Consider the following 20,866-nt stretch of genomic DNA (forward strand, 5'->3'; position numbering starts at 1 on the left):
TATTATTTTGGGAAATTTTTTCAAAGGCAGTTGACAGAATGATCTGTTAAATTACAGGTGAAAATATTTCTTAAAAAATAAACATTTTCAAGTGTGCATATTTAGCTTCCACCTTTTTTAAAAAAATATAAAAGGATGATCTATATTTTGCATAAGAAAACTGCTGCCAAAGGTACTTTTCAGTATGGAAAACGTGTGAGTCATAGATATGATCATTAGTCTTAACTGTTGGTTTTTCATTGCCAATAACCTGTCAATCACACAGAATGCAGCCAATGAAATAAAAGAACTTTTGGCAATGCCAGGACCACCATCTCCTCCCTCTTCCCAGACAAGGTTTTCATTTAGAAAGAAAATAAAGCAAAAGAAACTAAGTGACATTTCTACCTTTCACAAGGTACAATATCAAAAGCGTTCCAAATGGATGAAAATTACTTTTGGAAAAATTCAGACCAAAATTTTCAGACAAGAAGTTATTCTTCTTGTTTTCCTAGACACGCTAATATAGACTAGTTAATGGAATATTTGTAGCAGCGCTCAACCAGTTAAAGAAAAGAAAGAAGAGAGCCCTCTGTTTAGACCATTTCTGAGCCTCCTTTGCAGATGAGAACATCTGCAAATAGGTAAATTGGAGCTCAGAGAGCTGGGCTTAGGGACGCTGAGCTAGCCGCACCTACACAAACTGCTGTTTCCTCCCTATATAATACTTTGTGGTCACTGCAACGCCCACATAGTGTGTGCTGCTTATCTGGAAGGCAGGGCTCCTGGGGATATCATTCTCATCTTCCTCTAGTGTACATATTAGAAGGAGATGCAGAAAGAGAATAGATCAGGAAGGCAGGAGTCAGAGTTACTGCTGGCAGACTGCTTGTACCAGAGATCTCCAGCCAAACACAGCTTTAAGTCTGGGCAAGTCTGGGAAACAGACCTTGAACTCTAATAGTTTCCAGTTTACTGCTGGGGACAAACATGAAAACTTAAATGTATAGGTCATGCATGTGTGGGGGCTCTGAAGGAATATTACAATTAGCCCTACCATGAAGAAAATCTAAATATTTTTCAAATTATACAGAAAAATACCATTTTAGAAATGTGGTGTTTTCCTTAGCTTTTTTTTCCTTTTTTATCTTTCACCAACACTTGTGTCCATCTGCAAAAGCAGCCACTCTTTGGATCTTTTAATCACTTTTAAGGAAGATAATGTTGAAATGCTCCTTCCTCTTGATGACCACCTGCTTCCTTTGCCTTCTGCACACACAGTTAAGATCCCCTATCCAAACAGGAATGAGAAAACCGACTTACGAATTTATAGTATAGTATACGTGAACAAAGCCACAAAGCATACACAAAATTACATTGGATTTATGCCCAAAAAAATGAATACAGCTCTTCATCTCCCAGGAGAAAACAAGCTTGCCAACAACCAAACCATTCACCAAGACGAAGACTTGGGGGACACCTGCAGTAGGGTAAGGAGCTGTATACGCACTTGAACAGTTAAAAGTTTTAATGTCCCTAAACCATGCATTCGCCTAGTCACAGCCAATTGCCAGAAAAGCAGCAGTGCTATCCATCATTCTCAGTAAGAGTTCAGTCATCAAAAATTATCTTTGCATTCTTTGCATCTGGAACATCACATATGAGCAGACATTATGAAGACAGCACTAATGATTAGGTCCTGTAAAAAGACAAGCCAAAGTACACTAGCCATCACTGGAGAGAGATTCATGGATCTGAAAACCGAGAAAGCTGTAATCAATTTATAATAAAGATAAAGCAAATGCAGAATTTATTAAAACATACTGTTAACAGTTTAAGAACATTTAATATCAAATATTCAGCTCAAATATGTATGAGCCAGACATTTCCCAAGTTACAAAATACATCTATATAGAGTTTATTGTACTCAGCCTTACCTACAGAGAGAGCCTCTGAATTGGCTGACAATCAAAAAAACATCCATTGCTAGCTTTAAGACCAAATTTATCAACCAATGTTAAAAGCTGTTCAGATCTGCTGTGGATTATTCCACTCTGATAAAAGCTAAACACACCTGTACAACCAAGTGTAATCATTCATGAATGACAACACCGATTTCCAACTAGTTCTCCAACTAACAAACAGCCAGATAATGCTGCAAGTGACCCAAAGAACCTCCACTTAAAGTCAAACGTATTACTTCAGAAATTTTACAACACCGGCATGGGTACACAAGCAACTTCATACCTTAGCTTTGCTTTAAAAAAATAAAAACAAAACAAAACCCACAAACAGAAAAAGAACCACCACCACAAACAGTTTCTCTTACTTTGAACACAACTGAAATTCCATAAAAATTAAATGCACAGTGAAACAGAGTCTCCAAAGAACCTTTTGGCCTAAGCAGATACACAAAAGCGGCAGAAACCAGTATATCCCAGCCATGTGCAAGCAACACAACTAGGACTGAAAAATACTGTAACAGAAATGGCACTTGTTATTAGTCTTCTAATTATGGACAAGAAAAGGACAGGTCATGACTTAAAATAACAGGTCAATGTAAGCCCCTTTAAAGATAAATGTACTCGTAAAAATACAACAGCAAAGATATCTTTTTTTCAGACCGTATAGAAAGAAATTCACGGTTATTACCCTTCTTTGAGCCTTAACTTCCTGAACTAGATAAGCAGTAGTACTGCAGCCTACTGGAGATTGTATTAAACATGAAATGAGAAAGGCTGATCTATAAGGGAAGGACAGTCATTTTCCGTAACAAAATATGTAGGCTTGGCTGATCTTGAACATAGTTACTAGGAATGAAATTATCCATTGCAGCCTTAGTACTAAAATAGAAATTGCTATATGTTTAGAAAACATTGTATGAAACAAAAGTAAAGACTTTGAACCCTTTATTATATAATTAGCTACTTAATTAAAGTTTAATTTCCAAATTTTCTTACAAATTCTAATATATAATATCAGCATAAGTCTGACTTACGTGGCACTAGGAGTTTGGGGGTGACAGAAGCAGTGTTATAAACTGGCTTTCAATACACTAGTTACAGCAACGAAAGCCTCAATGGTCTCCAGATAACAAACTGCAAATAAATACAACACTAGGTTTCTGCAGACAGAACTCAATCAGCTCTTACAGAGCCGGTTCATAAATAATTTCCATTATGTATCTTAGTTTTTCTGGCTTTTTGTAATTACCCAACCAGCTACGTACACTTGCCACCACACACACATTTTTATAGAAAGGCCATGGATGCTGCTACTCTCAGAGCTGGTACTGAATCTTTAATTTCCATATACCCTGCAGGGATGTTAAAGAAATACCACTCTTCACTTTTTACAAAGAATACAATTTTAGAAGTTATTAGGAGCAGATTTCCTGTCTCATACTCCACCCTTCAATATGGAACAAAGAGATTTAGCTAAAGATATGCAAAAATGTACAGTTCTACAAAAAGGGAAAATTCTGTTTGGAAAGACACTCAGATTCCAAACAGTGTGTTTTTTACGTTTGGAAATGTATCAGTTAAATAGCATCTGCTGCCAAATAAAGCAGATGGAAGACTGGCTCTTTGCCATCTTACCAACCTTGCCGAGACCTTGCTAGATGTTAGGCTGTTTCATCCTTTTGAAGCTCTGAATCCATCTATAGCTCTTTTCCACCTTGCTTAAAGCAAAAGTAGGACTCTCCAAAAACACTGTAGACTATTTGTTTTAAAACTATACTACTATGCATTATTTTCCATAAGTAGCAAGACCAGCTGTTTTAACAACTTATAAAAACAGTATTACTGGTACTTTAATCTGGTGTAAACTGGTATGCAAATTATTTTCGAACACAACTTAAATTTCAGTCCTTTCCAAAGGAAAATGAAAACTTGCCCCCTTTAATATCACAAGTAGATCCGCTGCTTTCTGCTTCATTCATTTGTTCTGTTGTACGCGCAGAATGAAACACCCCAACTTACAGGAAAAGTTTCCAGGGAGTGCTCTTCTGGATTTTCAAACTCACAAACATCTTGAGAGACCGTAACATTGAAAATATTTAAACTCTCAAAACGGGAGTCCAAATGAATATATAAGGCTTTTCTGCCCCCTTCTGTTTATTATATGCTTGATATACTATACATTTTAAGAATTAATTTATGTAACATACGCTTCCACAATCTAGTGCACTACAAATACATGAAAATTTTTAGTTTCACTAAAATATAATCCTAATAATCATTTTCACCCATTTTAGAACATTCATGAGGTAAACAATGTCCACTTCCATTAAACGATTGAAAAGAATGATGGTGTTTATTTAGGCAAAAGGAAAAGCATGAGCCATATGAAGGCATTTGTCCTGAACCAAATTTCAAGTCTGCACCCATTAGTTATTCCTTGAATGCAAGAGCTGGTTATGCTCACAGAACCATAGAATTAAAGTAAATGTTCTGCCTTCCCCAGAATTCATCTAATATGACCTTACGGGATTTGGCAAGGGGGTAGGTTAACCCACATTTTAATACTACTATAATTGGTTTTAAAATGTTCTTAGTCTAATTACACTAGTAAATGTCCCTCTAATCTGTGTATAAAACTCAAAGCCTTTTTGATCCCCACATACACGCCCCTCTCTCATTCTCAGATCCCCTTACAATTAAAGGATGTTGATTTCTAAAATGTCTTGGCACAAGGGGCAAGTTCTGTATGCATTCAGTTCTCTTGTTCCCGAGCGTACTGTTGTGAATAGCAGTATATTGCGCCACACGGGACTTCATACAACTGCATTCCTGGGTTTCGTGACATAATTTTCACATAAGGTTTTTCTTTACAAAATAAAAGGATTCACTGAAGTCTCAGATGCAGAACAAAGTTCCTGTGTATTAGCTAAGTGGGAATAAATAAACTGTTTACCCACATGTGGTTCAGAGCAAGCACAAATTACTTCCAACACTTTAAACCTCCTAATTTAATGGATTTCACGTTTGTCATGGGCTAATTAACAACAGGAAAACTTACTGTACGATTACCTGGCAAACAGTAAAATACTAAGCCTCGTAACACATCTACAAGACTGAAACTTTTGCCTAAACCTTGAAGGAAGTCTACCTAAGACTTTCTTTTCAGTGCGTACTACTGAAAATCTTAGCTAGCATTATATTTAAGAGTGCAAGATTGTATATTTCTGAAATATTATTTCTAGTGTTTTAAGCCTTACAGGCACATTTTAAACACCGCCACCACAATTAAAGAGATCCAAGCCACATATTTTGCATCCATTTCTCAGACGTAAGTTAACAGCTGCTACCTGCTAGGCTCTCGTTTGAATCATCGAGCTACTATAAATGACATTTCATCAGAAACCATTAACTTAAGAAAAGTTGGACTTGGGAGAATGAATCAACACAGTTCAAATCTTGGTCAGTTTGAACACTTTTATAGATTAAGTTCCATCCCATATATGCATGAATTATTGAACTCTCCAAAACACAGATGAAATGTTGGTATTGAATTGTTATTTTAATTCCATAACTGACCTTGCACTCTCAACCTCAACACTATCTGGAAGTTATACATTGTTTCTCAATTTATCAAATCCCAACAACAAATTACTAAACACTTGGCTCCTTAATATCTTAGTGCAACAATAATGGAATGCAAAATTCTAATGAGAGCACTGCTACGCAAGCTTCTTAAATCCAAGATGCCATTTCTCCTTAGTCCTGTGTGAATTTTAACTCCCAATAGCAAAAAAAGTATAAAATCTTCTCAGACTGATGGTTTTAAACAAAATAAATCTTCACTTGCTGATGGTCCATAACAAAAACTCCAGACAGACAACTAACAGGGCAGGCTTAATTTTTAAGTATCTAAATCTCCAGCAGAAATGTCCAAAGCAAGAATTACCATTGTTTGCAGCACTGCTCCTGTAGATCTTGCAGGATAAAGCAAATAATAATTAAAAAAAATCACCGTCATGAGAGTTCTTAAACTATTTTCAGTATAAAGTTGTATTGATCCTAAGTATAATGAATCACAGAAGTCCGCTTAATTCATAGCAGGTACTTACACATGAAATGCATGTTCCAATGCAAGCAAAATAAGTTGTAAAGTAGCATTCTTACTGCTATGCAGGACCAGAATCAATCTCTAGATGTTGAGGCTGACAAGCTATTGTGACAAATTAGGAAACTTTGGAAAACACTGTTGTGGTTTTCTGGGAATCAAAGATGTCAAGTGGCTGGGTTTTTTCATACCACAGCCAAAGAATCTAACTCTGCAGCCCTGGCTAAAGAAAGAGGGGCTGACATCTAATCAAAGAATGCCTCTATTTGATCAGTTCAGTTTCATAAACTGAATTTTTGAATGCAAGACAAAAATTATAATTTTCAGAGAAGCATGTCTACTACACCTCAAGAAGGTATTTGGGTTTTTCCATTAGTTCACTTATATATTTCAAGCCACGACAATTCTTCACGCTAAAATACTGCTCGTCACTTGCTAGCATTGTAAGGTGATAGTAGCTAACCTCCTTCTTTTAAGAAAACCATGCAAAACATGCTTCACACATTCAACTTGAAAGCAAGAGTGAGTGAATGTGTTTATACATGAATGCGTTTGTTAAGAAATACCTTTATCACCCGTTTTGCAGCAAGGATTTAAAAAAAATAAAAGGGAGACAGCAGAACAGAAAACAGAGGCCCCTAAAGGCATGAAAAGTAACATCGTGGACCAATCAATAAAATTATGAATGGCAGTTTAAATTCTGACTCCCTTAGTCAAAATTCCACTTTGCCACAATTTTTTTAGCACAGTATCAAAATTTTCCTTCTATTTATGTGCTCTTTAAAAACTTGAGATTCTAAACAAAATTTTTAAATTCGTGAAAATGGGTAAAATCCTCTGGTGTCATGAAGTTTTAACTATGATCTTTACATTTTGTTAATATTGACTTTGTCCCCTAAATGTGAGCGTACCTGAAATGAACATGGTGAAAATAGATCACAGACAATCATGCCATTTTCCTTCAACCCCTTCCATGCCCAGACATAAACAGAGTGGGCTCGCATGAAAGAGCTATTCACACGAGGACAGCACAATCATCCCCAATTCTTCATGAAACAAACCTGTTAATTTTAAACAGAACCCTTACTGGCTGAAGCTACAGACATGACACTTGAACTGGTAATTTAAAATAAATGTTTGCGCACAGCACCATTGACTGATGACAGAAAGTGGCAGGGAAAGGTTGTAATTTATTGATACCACAGGATCCAATCCAAAACAATGACAGCAGCTCATCTGTGTTTTTGTCGGCCACTCCCAGACTTAAAGGTCTGCACTAAAGACGCTGCTGGATGAGGCCCCAGAAAGGGGCTCTAACATGAGATAAAGGATAAATAAACCTGGCTTGCTCATAGAAAGTGACAAGGATTTCTGAAAACCTGATGAGCTCCAAAGCTTCTCCAAATAAAAACTTTGTAATACATTCGAACACCCCAAATCGCTGACTGTATTTTCAAGACATCATCTGTAACACTCCACTCCCTCTCACCCCCAAAATAGTGGCTTAATTTTACATCTTCTACTGAGCTGCCTGCTGAGTTGTCTTCAGGACTGAATTGGCTCCTAGAGAAATATTTTTTCAGATCTAAAGTTCAGTGCATGAGATCAGGTTCACAGCAGGCAGAGTAACGTACCTGTAACTTGAAAATAAACCATATACCATACGTCTTTCAGGACACTATAATTCCTCAATACATGCTTTGTTTCAAACTGGCTACTTAAAAAATAAAAATCTTCCTGGAAATTGAGAGTATTCAGATCTGAAGAGGGTGTATTTCCAGGAAGAGACAGTTAGCTCTTAACTTCAGTTAAAGATAGTAGCAATTCCAAAGGTTTACGGTGTTAATTTATTTATCACTGAATTTAAAAAAAAAAAAAAAGCCACACCAAAAAAACCAGCCATAAATTAATCTTTGATGGTGGTTTACATCACCTAATGAGTTATAGTATCAACCACAGCAGATGTGGGAAAGAGGTTAACTATATACACCAGAGACTCAACAGCCACTATTTAGCGATAAGGACTGAAGAATTACTATTCTTTCTAAAAGCCTAGATTAGCATAGTCGGATTATTTATTATAAACTATAAAAATCCTTATGATAAAAGTACAACAAAAATGAAAAAGCTATTCAGTACCTGATAACATGAATTTAGGTTGGTCAAGAGGTAACTCACAGGAAAAAAATATTTAAAAAATAAATTCTAGCTATTTGGGGTTTTATAACAATACCTTGATTATATTTCTTTAGGTTGGTTTGTTTGTTTTCCTAAAGGCTTTATGCAGGAGCAACAGTAGTTTTGCTAGATCTAGAGGAACAGTCATCCTACAGTCCTTTCCTCCCCAAATCCTTTACAATTGCTTTACAACTTCACTTAAAATCATCCCAGTTTTCAATTTTGCATTATTTGACTACAAAAACCACTTGTAAACAACGAAACTATCACACACCAGAAACAGAGATCTGGAACTTGGGAAATCCAGAGCCAAAAGGCTTGCCAACTGGCACGCTGCAAACAAAGTGGATGGACAAATCCTGTTCTTCAAAACCTATGACACCCTGTTGATTAAACTTAATGGTAAAACAAACATATTAATGATCTACACCTACAAAAATAAAGCAAGTTCATACACCCCATCTGGTACACAACTGCATCAAGCCTTCTCTTTTGCATGTAAAAACTTGCTTTGTATCTTAAGACACACACACACACACAAAAAAAAAGAAAAATGCTGTTTTCTAAAACTAGCTGATTGAACCTGCCAACACCCCAATTAGCTGCAGACAAGACAGTCTGAAGCACCTCCAATTTAATAAGCTTATGTCCAGCCCACTAACAAGTCTTGTTCAAGGATGCGTGTTTGCACATTAACGGACTGCATTAAACTGCAATTCCATTTAACTCTCCAGCTCCCATTAAAAATAAAAATACATGCAATTCTCAGGGATCAGTATCCTTAATCAGTTAGCCACAAATGCATATGGTAAAGAATCAGATGTATGTGGTTTCCATTTCATCATAACAAAGGTTCAAGGAGAATGCCTGAACAAAAGAAAAATTCCATTTACCTATGAATCTCCGCATTTCATCAGAAGCACTTCTATAATTAAGTACGAAGAAAACAAAAAATTTAAATTTAAATCCTCTCCAAAATGAATACACTTTTTAAAACTGCTCTCAATTACATTTATTTACCCAACATGAATTTCCAAAGTAACAGACCAGCATTGTACAAAGTAGTATTTGCACAAAATAGCTGTAAAAACAAATGATGGAGGGCTCTGCAAAACCAAAACAAATTCCTATGTTATCTGAAGCAATCAACCTTAACCATTTACACTAGGGCTTACCCACTCACAAAAATGATGAATGGAAAGACGTTGACAAAAATAACACTGTTTCTGGACTGAAATCTTTCGGATGAAATATTTACTTCAGAACATGGATAAAAGATTTCAGTTGCACTGTCACACTGTGTGTTCATCAATTTATAAATCTCAAGACCTGGGCACATGCTAAATTTCAGACTTATCATTTGAGGCTGCCATTCTGACAGGCCATCAGGCATTGCACCAGTTCTCATATCCAAGAAACTTTCAGCAGCTACTGGAATTTTTGACCAGCATGGTACCTCATAAAGAAAAGAGGTTAGAGGCTTTTAATAGCCATACTGCCAGGAAATGTTGCAGACAGAGGAAGAGAGTCAATCACTTCCTGGATGGAAAAGCAGGGCTGTACTAATGCTGCACAAAGCTGGACAAAGCTCAGAACACAGGGACAATACACATACTCCCATCACTAATTTATTACCTTATTTTGCTACTGTTCTTGGCTCTTTTCGAGCTCCATATAGTTCAACATAACTCTCTGCAATCTAAGGATTTTTGCCATCCATTCTACTAGTTCTGAAACCTTCTGACAGTCTTTCTTCCAATTAAGAAATTTAAAAATTTCTATTAACATTATGCCTTTGTAGGCAATCCTGACAACTACATATTTTTAAGCAGCAGCCACTAAAGATTGAGAAAATAATTTCTAAAACTCTTATTTTTTCCCCCCCCTCAAAGAAAATGAGATTTAACATCATGCTGTTTCTCCAATCCCAACTAATACTTTGCATTCTTACGTCCAAATCTGACTAAAAGAAAGAGGTCAGAGATATTAACACCTGTTAAAATCTGAGGCTGGGGTAAGGACAAGCCCAAATGCTACACCCCACTAACAGGAAAGTCAGAAAGGTCTCATCCCTTACCCCACAGCAGCTAGCTCCAACAGTCACATATGCTGCTGTCACGGGAGATTTCAAAATTCCACAGCAGGAGGCATCATGGACCGCACGGAATGTGAGGCTTCTCCAGTGAAAAGGTAGAAGACGTAGGACAAAACCCTATATGAAACCACGCTTGTTTAGTTCTGTTTTTCATGTGGTAATTCATTGAAATACCACAGCTACAAGTCTTTCTGTATTGTTTATGGCCTATTGCTGTTTCCCCCGGAACAGTTTACATCTCGCAAATTCAGAATTACTTACTTTCAAAGGAAATGTTCTCCTGTTAATTTTTGCTGTAGCTTAACTTCTTACTTGGAGATCTAAAAGTTAGCCTATTGTTCCTCTCTATCTCAGCTGTTCCTACAAATTTTTCATTATACAGCACCACATAACCTTTATTTTCTTCATCTGTACTGCAGTTAACTAGTAGATAATGAACAGGGGGGTAAGAGTAAACAATATGAACAAAAGAACTGAGAAAACCCAGCTTTCGTGAAGACGTACTTATACAAAATATCAAGAGCAACAAACAGTACTGTAACTTCTGAATTCAGTATTTCATCGCTTTTCAAGAAACATCAGCAAGCCTTCAGAAATCACATATCTAGGAAAGGATGCTGGAAGATTTCCACGCATGTAATTCCTCATGTGTTTAATAAAGAGACAGAAAGCTGCATTTCTGTCCTCGGACCTAATAACACCGGGTGGTTCTTGATAAAAACTTCTGCTTCATTTCCCTAATAAGAATTTTTAAGACATGGAAACATCAGTTTGGCACACAAAAAAGGCATAAGTTATCCCAAAAAAATCAACATTAAGTTTACTAGAAAAGACAACTGATCACTGAACATAAATCTGACAGCCATTACAAAGCAAGGCACCTGCCGCCCTAATGCAGCTACATGGACAGATTATACTTTATCGCTCCATCTCATAAGCAGCCAGTGTACAGTGCTGTACACAGCGCATCATAGTCAAGGCAGGCCATAGTGCGTAGCTGTGAATTCACTTGGCACACTGCAACTACACAGTTCCACCCAAGATGACACAGAAAAAAGTTCCTCTGTTCAAGTCATCCTTGTTTTCATCACACGATGACTTAAGCATATTTCAAACGACAAGTTTTAGGAAATTAATTTTAAAAGCACAGATACCACAAAGCAATCAAGCTGTTTTTTATAACGCATGGTTCATACGCTTTACTGTGTGCACTGCTGTAAAACAGATTTTGATTAAGTAAAATTTGCAACAACTTAATGCACGTAACTAAATTGCCAGAAACACCATAAACAAAATTCACTATAGAGTGGAAAAGACCACACAGTTATTTATCAAGAAAAAAAAAAAAAGAAAAAAAAAAAAAAAAAAAAGAGTCTGCTTTACTGGCAGCACAGCACCATCTGGTTGACACGCTTTTGCTAACTACATTTTCAATAGTGGCAAACCTGGTATATTACTGTAGCAGTAGAAAGAGGAGAAAGAAGTTCAAGAATATCATTGAGATGTAGAATCTGAAAATCACTGTCCAAAATACTAACTCTTGTTGGCAGCTCTCCATTGCCATCTGCAAGGTAAGGGGAACAGGGAACTATACAGAGTTGATACAACAGAACAGTCCCTGCAGGCTTTAATTGGAAATAATCAACAAGCCTTGAAGGTTTTTATGAATGAAACAGGGAATTCAATGAAACATTCTAGCTCTGTGAAACTGACACGCTACTAACGCCAAGTTAAACACATACACCCCGAACTGTTTTCTTTTGAGCCATATAGGCCACAGACTGCTACAGGAACAAAAAGTCCTCAGTGTGTTATTGGCAAGATGCATTCGATAATGTGCAACTTCATACTAACGTTAACAAGTATTCGGGGCAGAGGATCTTACAGTCTTCCAGACTGATATCTAAATTATGTTCAGACTGTTTGAGAAGCCATCATCATAAATTTATACACCCAAAACAAAAGATTAAACACCAAACTCACCATTAACACACAGGAGAGATTACTGATGGCTACAGAAATTTAAAAAAACAAACAAAAAAATCCCACACCTCAGGTCTGACAAATCCCCTAAGAAACTCAAAATAGTACAATTTACAGAGAAAAGCACTCACCGATCACAAACTAATAGATTCCTAAAGGGGCCATAATATTTCTGGAAGTGTTTTTGAAGCCTTTTGTGTGCAAACCACAGTAAGAAGTTCAGCTTATGCACAAGAACTTGAAGTTCGCTAATACAATGACAGAAAAATTAACAACAGATTTAAAGAAGCTTCCTTGAGAAGTAATTGTTGATAATGGGTATTAAGTGAAAACATTGGTATAATGTTCTTGTTACTTGCTCTATGATTCAAACAGTTATTCCCTGTACTTTATTTATTTTGATATAGAATTTATCCATAATTGACCTTTACAGTGCATGACTGGGAAGCCTTCAACAGCATAGGTAAATGTAGATACAGCACCTATTTTAAAGAAAAATTAACTGGAAAAAGGGAAAAGGAGGTTGTCCAACAGTCACAATGCTCATCACAGGCACAAGAACAAAGACCACTAAGGGAATTCTGAACTGGAGCCCAAATATTGTATTTGGACATCTAAACATGAATACTGTTTTGGAAAAGTTTGAGTACATCAACTGTTCCTAACTGGACAGGTGACTTGTTACAACAAAAGGAGCAGAAAGTACCCAAATTTACACTGAACATAAAAAGGACATTTTAACTTTTAAAACAGATAAAAAACCACATTGGGTTCTGTATAATTTTAGATTTTTAAACACAAGTAAGGTATCTTTTAGAAAGGTTACACTACATTCATCAGAAGTGATCATACTCCATGAACGTTTGTAAAGTAACAGTCTGCATTATGCAACAGGTACAGCTATGTGAGCAGAGTGTATTCCTCTTACACAAAAATCTCAAACTCTGAACCCTTTTCGCAGTAAGGTTATGCTCCAACCTGTTTTGTAAATGCATGAACTGAAAGATACCATAATGAAATGCCATTACAACCTTGAGATAATTTTTTTAACATAAAATACCTGTTATAAAAATAGCAATACTGAAAGAAAAGAAAGAAAAATACAGCAGGGACCAAGTAGTGATCCAGTAGAAAAAGGGTAATGTTTATGGAGGGTTGGGGTTTTTTTCTTCCTTACCTCACATGGATAAGACCCACAACATAAAGCAAGGTACTGATTTTTTTCTATAGACCTCTAGAGTAGTGCAACTGAAACACTGCACTATATACTCAGTATAACACACCAAAAGATACACTCAAAATAATTTTCAGATATTGACAAAATTCAGGGGGAGTGATGAAAGACTGGCAAAATATTAGTTAAGTTAGCAAAGTTTGACTAGAATGCTATGGCATGTGGAAGTTGTCTATACACCTTTGTAATGGAGAATAAAACGTAATTATGTAGAGAAGCATTAAGGGTTTTTTAGCTATAAAAATATGAATGAGGAGGAAAAAGTTGTTAGAAGAGTCTCTTGATAAGCATACTTCTCTGGCTGGCTTCATGTCCAGGGTAAAATGACATGTACGTCAAGATTTAGATATTTTAAACCATATTAGGCAACTCATACATAAAAGGTACTGCAGGTAAAACTTGCTCTTTCATCAAAGTGGATTAGATTTATTTAACAGATTTTCCACCTCTGGCTCCTAACCCCAAAATAAGCACAGATATTATTCTAGCAAGAGTCTTTAGAAAACAAGCACATAAACCAAATACCATTGTATTTCTAGTGAATAAAAGAAAAATGAGAAGCAATTAGAATGATTATGAACTCATTAACTCAAAACAGGCACATGAATAAAAGCCAGGCAAGTCTAAAAAACCTGTCTAAAATAGCTGATGAGACTTTTCCAGAGGATGGATGAATCAGTCCGGTTTAAGTCAAAATGAAATGTGGAAATAGTTGCAAACTGTCCATGGACCAGTGTCTCATTCTAAGTAACATCATGAAACTGGTACAAAAACTACCTTCAAGATAAATTAACTCTACATTCATAAACAGCATGCCAAGCTCTTGACAGCTATACAGAAAGCTGGAGAGCTTGATGCCAAAGAAATGGATCTACTTTGTTTTAAAAAGCACACTGACGAGTAATCTGTTCTTTTCTTACCATCGTACTTTATTGCACGTCTGTGTAGCGCCAAGAGGAGAACCTGCCACCATGGGGACTTGGATGGGGCTATGCTGTTTGTTCATGACAAGATCCAACTTCTCTTCCAATGATTTACAGGTAGCCTCTAGTGCCAGCAACTTTGCCTCAATGCTATCCAACCGCAGGCATATTGTCTGATTAATGGAATACAGGAATGACTAGAAAGGGGAGAATGCAAAAGAAACCGATTTTAAAGACTTAGACATTTATCTTCAGCAACATACACGTAAGGAAGCTCCAGATAAATGTGACTGGAAAACAATTCTAAAGGAACTAACAGTGTGCCTAGTGACAAAATTCAGCCACGTACAAAACTGATGACATCCAGGAGCATTTTAGCATTCTCAGATTCTTCCAGATCTTTATTTAGAAGCCAAAAGCATCTGAGCCAAACACATTTTCACCTAAGCACTTTGTTAGTATGATTTCATACACCACAAAATCATTTAAAATGACATGCCAAAGCTTTTCATTTGATACACATAAAAACAAAAGGATTATAAATCTATGAACACATCCTCCTGGATAAAGTTAAATAAGGGGTTTTTTCCTGCCCAAACAAATAAATTCAGATGATTACAGTGGAAATTATATCAACACAAATAACCTCAGAGACAATTAATGCCACTCACTTACATTTTCCCCTGAGCAGCGAATCAAGAAAAGCAAATAAATAAAATCTGTTTTCCTAAGCAATTTCATTCAAAAGAAAGCATATTCTACTTGGTTTCTCTTGGGAAAAATAGGCCATTAAAGGGTAATGTTGCTTTGTCCTTTGCAAACAGCAACTGTGCCATCTTGTGGCCCTCCATCACAAGCCACACACCTCATGAAGCTGGTTTACAGTGCTGCTCCCCTGCTGCTCTTTCAGTACAGAGCTACAGTTTCTATGGCCATTTCAAAAATACAGAATTAGACACTACGTAACGTGTGTGGCAATAAAATACTACCCATATACTTATGCTCCAAGAGAAAAAAAAAAACCACACCACCTAAAGCACACTGGTAAGAACAGCGGGGGAAGTTCTGCAAGTACAGAAAAGCCTGAGCTACTGAGCCTGAACCAAATATGGTTTAACTATTAGGAGAATGTTGTTTTAAAATAATAATTTCAAATATGCTGAAAGAATCTAAAAATTCTAATATAATCACATGCTCAAGTTTATCTTGTAGGCCAACTTTATTCACTTTTCAAAAAATGTACCAATAGTGATGTTTGAGTCACTGGAATTAATTCTGATGACGATTTATACTGCATATAAATTTTGTGTTACTGATTTTACATTGAAAAATTAGGCAATCATTATGCACAAAAATGAAGAAACATTTACAAGAAGGTTATGAATAATTCCAGCATTACATATAAACAGTTTGGTTTACATTCTTCTCTTTTAATGTATTTCACTAAGAAAGCTAACTTCATTGGTGTTACAGATAAAAAGAGAAAAAGGCATTATCATAACCTTAATAGAGGGATCTTGGCAGTTAATTTCTATACGCTGACGTTTCAGAGCAGGCTCTACATCATCATCTGTTACTTCATGATTCTCCAACACAACTGCAAAGAAAAATAAACATTGCCATAGTTTATAACACAAGAGGACAAGGCTCAAATGGAAGATACATTAAATGGATAAAACAAACAAATGTAAAAGGCATTTAATTAACATACCGTATGTATTCATTTACACTTGGGTTTTCTCTTGAACATATGGCAATGGTTTACTGCTTCTCAAAAAAACATTTATCCAAACCTAAAACTGTTTCAAATGCTCTGAAGATTTAACTCTGAAGCGTTACCTTGGTTATTTTTTATAAGGAACTTACCACGACGTAGCAGAGTTGCCACATTGGCTGTTCTGCTTTGACAGACACTACAGGTTTCTCAACCCTCATGTTTACATAAAACAATAAAAAGAATTAGTAAGTTCCAAAATAAATACTTACATATGCAGGCCTATAGGTTCTAACAGCCTTTCATCTAAAGATAAACATTTTGAAGAAAACATTAACAAAAAAGAATTTAGTATTGGAATTTAGAACTGGAAGACCTGGCTGATAAAAATCCAGAGGTAGAGCCCTGAACAGCTTCCCGGTCAGAGCATCACCTTGGACCAGGTTCAAGTTCCTTTACCCAACTGAGCAAAGGAAGACTTGTTTAAGGTTGACCATACCACAGCTGACAATCTTGAACACCAAGCTACTAGGACAGGCAGGTCCCCGCTTCTCCTCCAGCTCTTTGGGAACATTTCTGAAGCAACTTTTCCATTTTGCATCATAGTTTTTTTGATATGTGTTTCTATTTTCCGTAACTGTAGTTACTGTTCTTGCAGTCACTTACGTGTAATGGCAGCGTAAGATCAACGTCTACAGCCGATCTCAACAGGCTTTCACTTAGTAGGTCAAGTTCTAAGCAAGAGGTGTCACAATATTTGCTTTCAGAATTGTTTTTCAATTTTATTGTAATTGCTGTATGTACAAAGAATGTTAATAATGTATGAGAGTAACTATTTTACAAGCGAATATCCATTCATAATAGATGGGTGATAGTTTTCACTTGAAGGAAAGCCTAAAACATGTGTTTGGTCTGGAGAAAAGATTGCAGGAGGCCGTATTTCTTTCAAAGTTTTCGGGACTAGTCCATCCCTGCTCAAAAAAAGCCCCAGGCAATAAAGCCTTTAAAAGAAAAGTAAAATAAAATAATAAAAAAAACCACTGATCTAAAAGGTATTGAAGTTATACAAGTTAAGCTATTGAAAACCCTGTATGTAGTCTTAAGAAGCACCTCAAAAAAATCTGCAGCACTGCTTTATATTTTTTAAGGAAAGCTCAACAGTGATTTCCACCTTGTTAACTGGCAATATTATAAATGATCTTTCTCATGCTATCGCTACAATCTCTACTGTACCTGGGTTATCTGGAGTCAAGTCCTCAACAGCAATCTGAACAACATCTGCCAAATCCTGTTCTGACATCATTCAGGACCAGGCAGCAATATCCAGTCAAACACCACTGCAGGTCCACAAGTAAGGAATTTTACAAGTCATGCAATCCTGAAAAACAGCAGCAAGAAGAGTGTTAATACAGACATACTTGATATGTCAGTATTGCCTTGATTTCTTCATTCTTCCTCTATAAAAGCAGATGCAGTTCCCAACAGGAGCAACCAAACTACAAAGTGATCATTCAGTGGTATCAACTGCTACTTTATTCACTAGCCTCATCAAAGAGCAAAGGACAGAACTACCTGCATCACCTCTATGAGTAAATCTTTCTACACTAGGACTGAGACAGGACCTCAAGCTTTCCTCGCTGATCCACCTTTCTGCATTTTCCAAAAGGATCAAGAGAACATTTAGCTTCAGAGATCTGACAGCTCATCAGTACGAAATACAAAATAATTTTCTTTACAATCAATTTTTTTTTTTTTAGAAGTTTTAAGAGCATACGAGACCATTGCTAAATTGCAGGGGTTTAATTCACAAACTATTACTTCGGTCTTGGAAGTGATCAGACTTTAGTGCAGACCTAAAGGTTCTAACAGCCTTTCATCTGAAGGTAAACATTTTGAAGAAAACAGTAACAAAAAAGAACTGGATTTAGAACTGGCTGGTAAAAATATAGTCTTGAGATTGCAAAAGCATATGAAGTTCCCAAGCTATGTTAGATTTGCAATTACTGCATTCTGTACAGACCTATGTCCACACAGGATCCTTACATGTATGAATCTTAACAGGCCTCTAAAATCTTCATAAACTTTCAGTGAGGACAGGAAACTTCCTTGCAGACAATTGTAACTAGACTTAGAGTAAAACTTGACTTTTTGTTACTTGGCTATTGAACTTGCCTGGTTTTTCTACAGCTCAGCTCTAATTAAACCATTTTCAGAATATGGTCCTGATTTTAAAGCAAAAATATTTCTCAGCCCTGCTCCCTTGGAATTCTCTGTCAAGGTTATTTATTAGTGTTTTAAGAGAAATCTTCAGCCTGTAAAATTGAATTAAAAACATTGGAACCATTCATATCTGTGCTTTCCCACAGTTTACAAAGGGATAGACACTGAATACTGAGGGATCGGCCCATTTTTTTCCTTTTTAACCTGAAGCAAAAAACACTACGGAGGTAATTTGAGGTTTACCAATGGAAATGGTAATTCATCCCTTAATGCTGACAATCAATCAAAGCCAACTATGCATACAGATTTTCCTATTTTCCTCTTTCCCTCTTCCAGTCGAGTGCAAGAAAGCCATGAAGCCAGACAGGTGGAGTACAGATTTTTGACGAGAGCAACACAACCTACAGAAGAATTTTGAGACTGGCCCGAGCAACCGCTGCACACTGCGAAAGCCCATCTCAGGAGGAGGACTCCCCACACATCAGAATTGTTTACTCAAAATACCAGCACTGCCAATACTGAGTCATTTGAAATTCTGATCATGGTGAAAAACTGTTGGGACAGCACAGACTGTGGCAGCACGCCCAAAAAAACTGGCAATACATTAGTGCATATGGATGCCATTTTGGCAAATTGTATTTGCCATTTCTGAGAAATCCTGGTAACCAGCCAGGCTTAACATAATAAAACAGCTGTGCTACAGTTACTGTTTCATAATGTTACATACTGCTAGTAATATTAAGAACCCTGCCCTTAACTTGAAGGAAGACATCCACCACTCCAAACACTAAAAAAGGACAAACTCGAACAAAACCCAACTTTTAAAACTGTCTATTTACACAAATCAAGATTTCCCTGATACTTCACGTTGCATTTAAACCAGTTATAGCTACAAATACATCAATATTTTATAAAACATTCCAAAGGATTTGCAATGCTTTTGTTTAAATCCACTTTAATACTTTATGTGATGCACATATTTAGCCTTCCAAAATTCATTATAGAAAAAAATCACTGAAATTCAACCTTTCTTCAACACAAACAAAAAATAATTTCACATTTCTGACATCTGCTCTCCAGCTCTCATGGGTCATAGTCTGAAAGTATTCAATCTCACATCAGAAAACTACCACCGGAATATTCTGTCACGGAGCCTTAAAACACAGGCATAACAACCAAACTATGACTGGTAGAACAGCTACTACACATACACAGCAATGTATCTTCATAACGTTAGTATTTATTTCCATTTAAACAAATTTTATTACAATTTCAGTGTTAAGACACAGCTTATAGGCAATTAGCCAATATCCTGATGGAACACATTTTTGCCTTCTCAACAGGCAGAACAAAATACACTTCTGCTGTCACCAGACACAGCGAGCTCCTGTATCAAAACATAAGGGGAAAACAAACAAATTTGTTATTAACACTAGACATGTGGATTAGGAAACCAACGCCCACTGGGTACTGCAACCAACAACTCTAATAACATGGCCATCTTCCACATTCAGAATTTCAACTTATAATAGAAAATTTTAGCAGTGGTCTAACTTTCCTTTCAGAACCAAGACTAAAAGCTCGATAAAAATTAACAGCATTAGATTAGTTTATCAGCTTTAAAAAGCCTCAGTAAACAAATTCAGAATAACTTTGCCAATACAGTTACCACATACTCTACTCAGTGAAGTATTTACCACCATTTCCTCCTGTAAAACACTACTTTGCCTGAAGTTTGCTATATGTTCCCAAGCATCTTTTGTTTTTTTGGTTTTTTTTCTCCTTTCTTTCTTCTGGCTGAAACCCTAGTCCTCATTAAATCTAAATTACATATATGTACACTGGCATTAAGCCGCCAATGCTGAAATATTACCTGGAACAAACATTTAGCTATAAGAAAGAAATACTAACAGAAAGCCAGGAAGCTGAGGATAAACTACAACAGGGACACGAGATATGCCCACTTCTCCCCCAAGCAGCATATGGAAGTTGGATCAACAGAGCAGTATTTTATAGCCAATTTGCCATTATCTGAGGGATGGGTATGGGAAGACAGCTGATAACCAGACAATGGAAAATCCATTAACACATACACTACAGGAGGCCTTGGCCAGCCAAACTCAAACTGACTCCAGCTGAGCTTTTAGGTGGATCTACACTGCGCTCATCACTTCTCCTGGAGGGCTTTTTTGGGGGGTTGGAAGAGACTGCTTCAAGTCCTACCCAACGCCAAAACTGAAAACCAGCTTATGGTGTGTATCAGAGTGATGTGATTTCCTCCCACCTCCATTACCGCTTCAGCCCCGGGTGCTTCTCAGTTACCTCAGATGCTTCTAAACCCTTCAGACCTCTTGCAGCACGTAGCTGACGGATCAGCTCTTTTACTGTCCCACCCTTTCCCCAGCCCAGGCACTACTGTGGTAAACCTGGCCTAATAAAGCCACCAGCAGCCCACTCCTGTTGTATAAAGC

At 36.7% G+C, this 20,866-nt stretch overlaps 1 protein-coding gene across 4 annotated transcripts in view; it reads right to left on the reverse strand.

The window, feature by feature from the left end:
• The window catches only part of LOC121097832 (BTG3 associated nuclear protein), a 153,144-nt gene that overhangs the window by 120,816 nt on the left and 11,462 nt on the right, over window positions 1-20,866 (reverse strand). For all 4 annotated transcript variants that reach the window (XR_005831098.1, XM_040615173.1, XM_040615174.1 and 1 more), the window contains 3 exons: window positions 17,409-17,553; window positions 15,964-16,058; window positions 14,459-14,658 (listed from right to left, as the gene is read on the reverse strand). Coding sequence is in view for 3 of the 4 variants with exons in the window: in XM_040615173.1 (XP_040471107.1) it covers window positions 14,459-14,658; window positions 15,964-16,058; window positions 17,409-17,478 (365 nt within the window). In the remaining variant the exon portion in view is untranslated. The remainder of the gene's footprint in view (window positions 1-14,458; window positions 14,659-15,963; window positions 16,059-17,408; window positions 17,554-20,866) is intronic.

Source organism: Falco naumanni, chromosome 15 (genome assembly GCF_017639655.2).
Source record: "Falco naumanni isolate bFalNau1 chromosome 15, bFalNau1.pat, whole genome shotgun sequence".
Classification (NCBI taxonomy): domain Eukaryota; kingdom Metazoa; phylum Chordata; class Aves; order Falconiformes; family Falconidae; genus Falco; species Falco naumanni.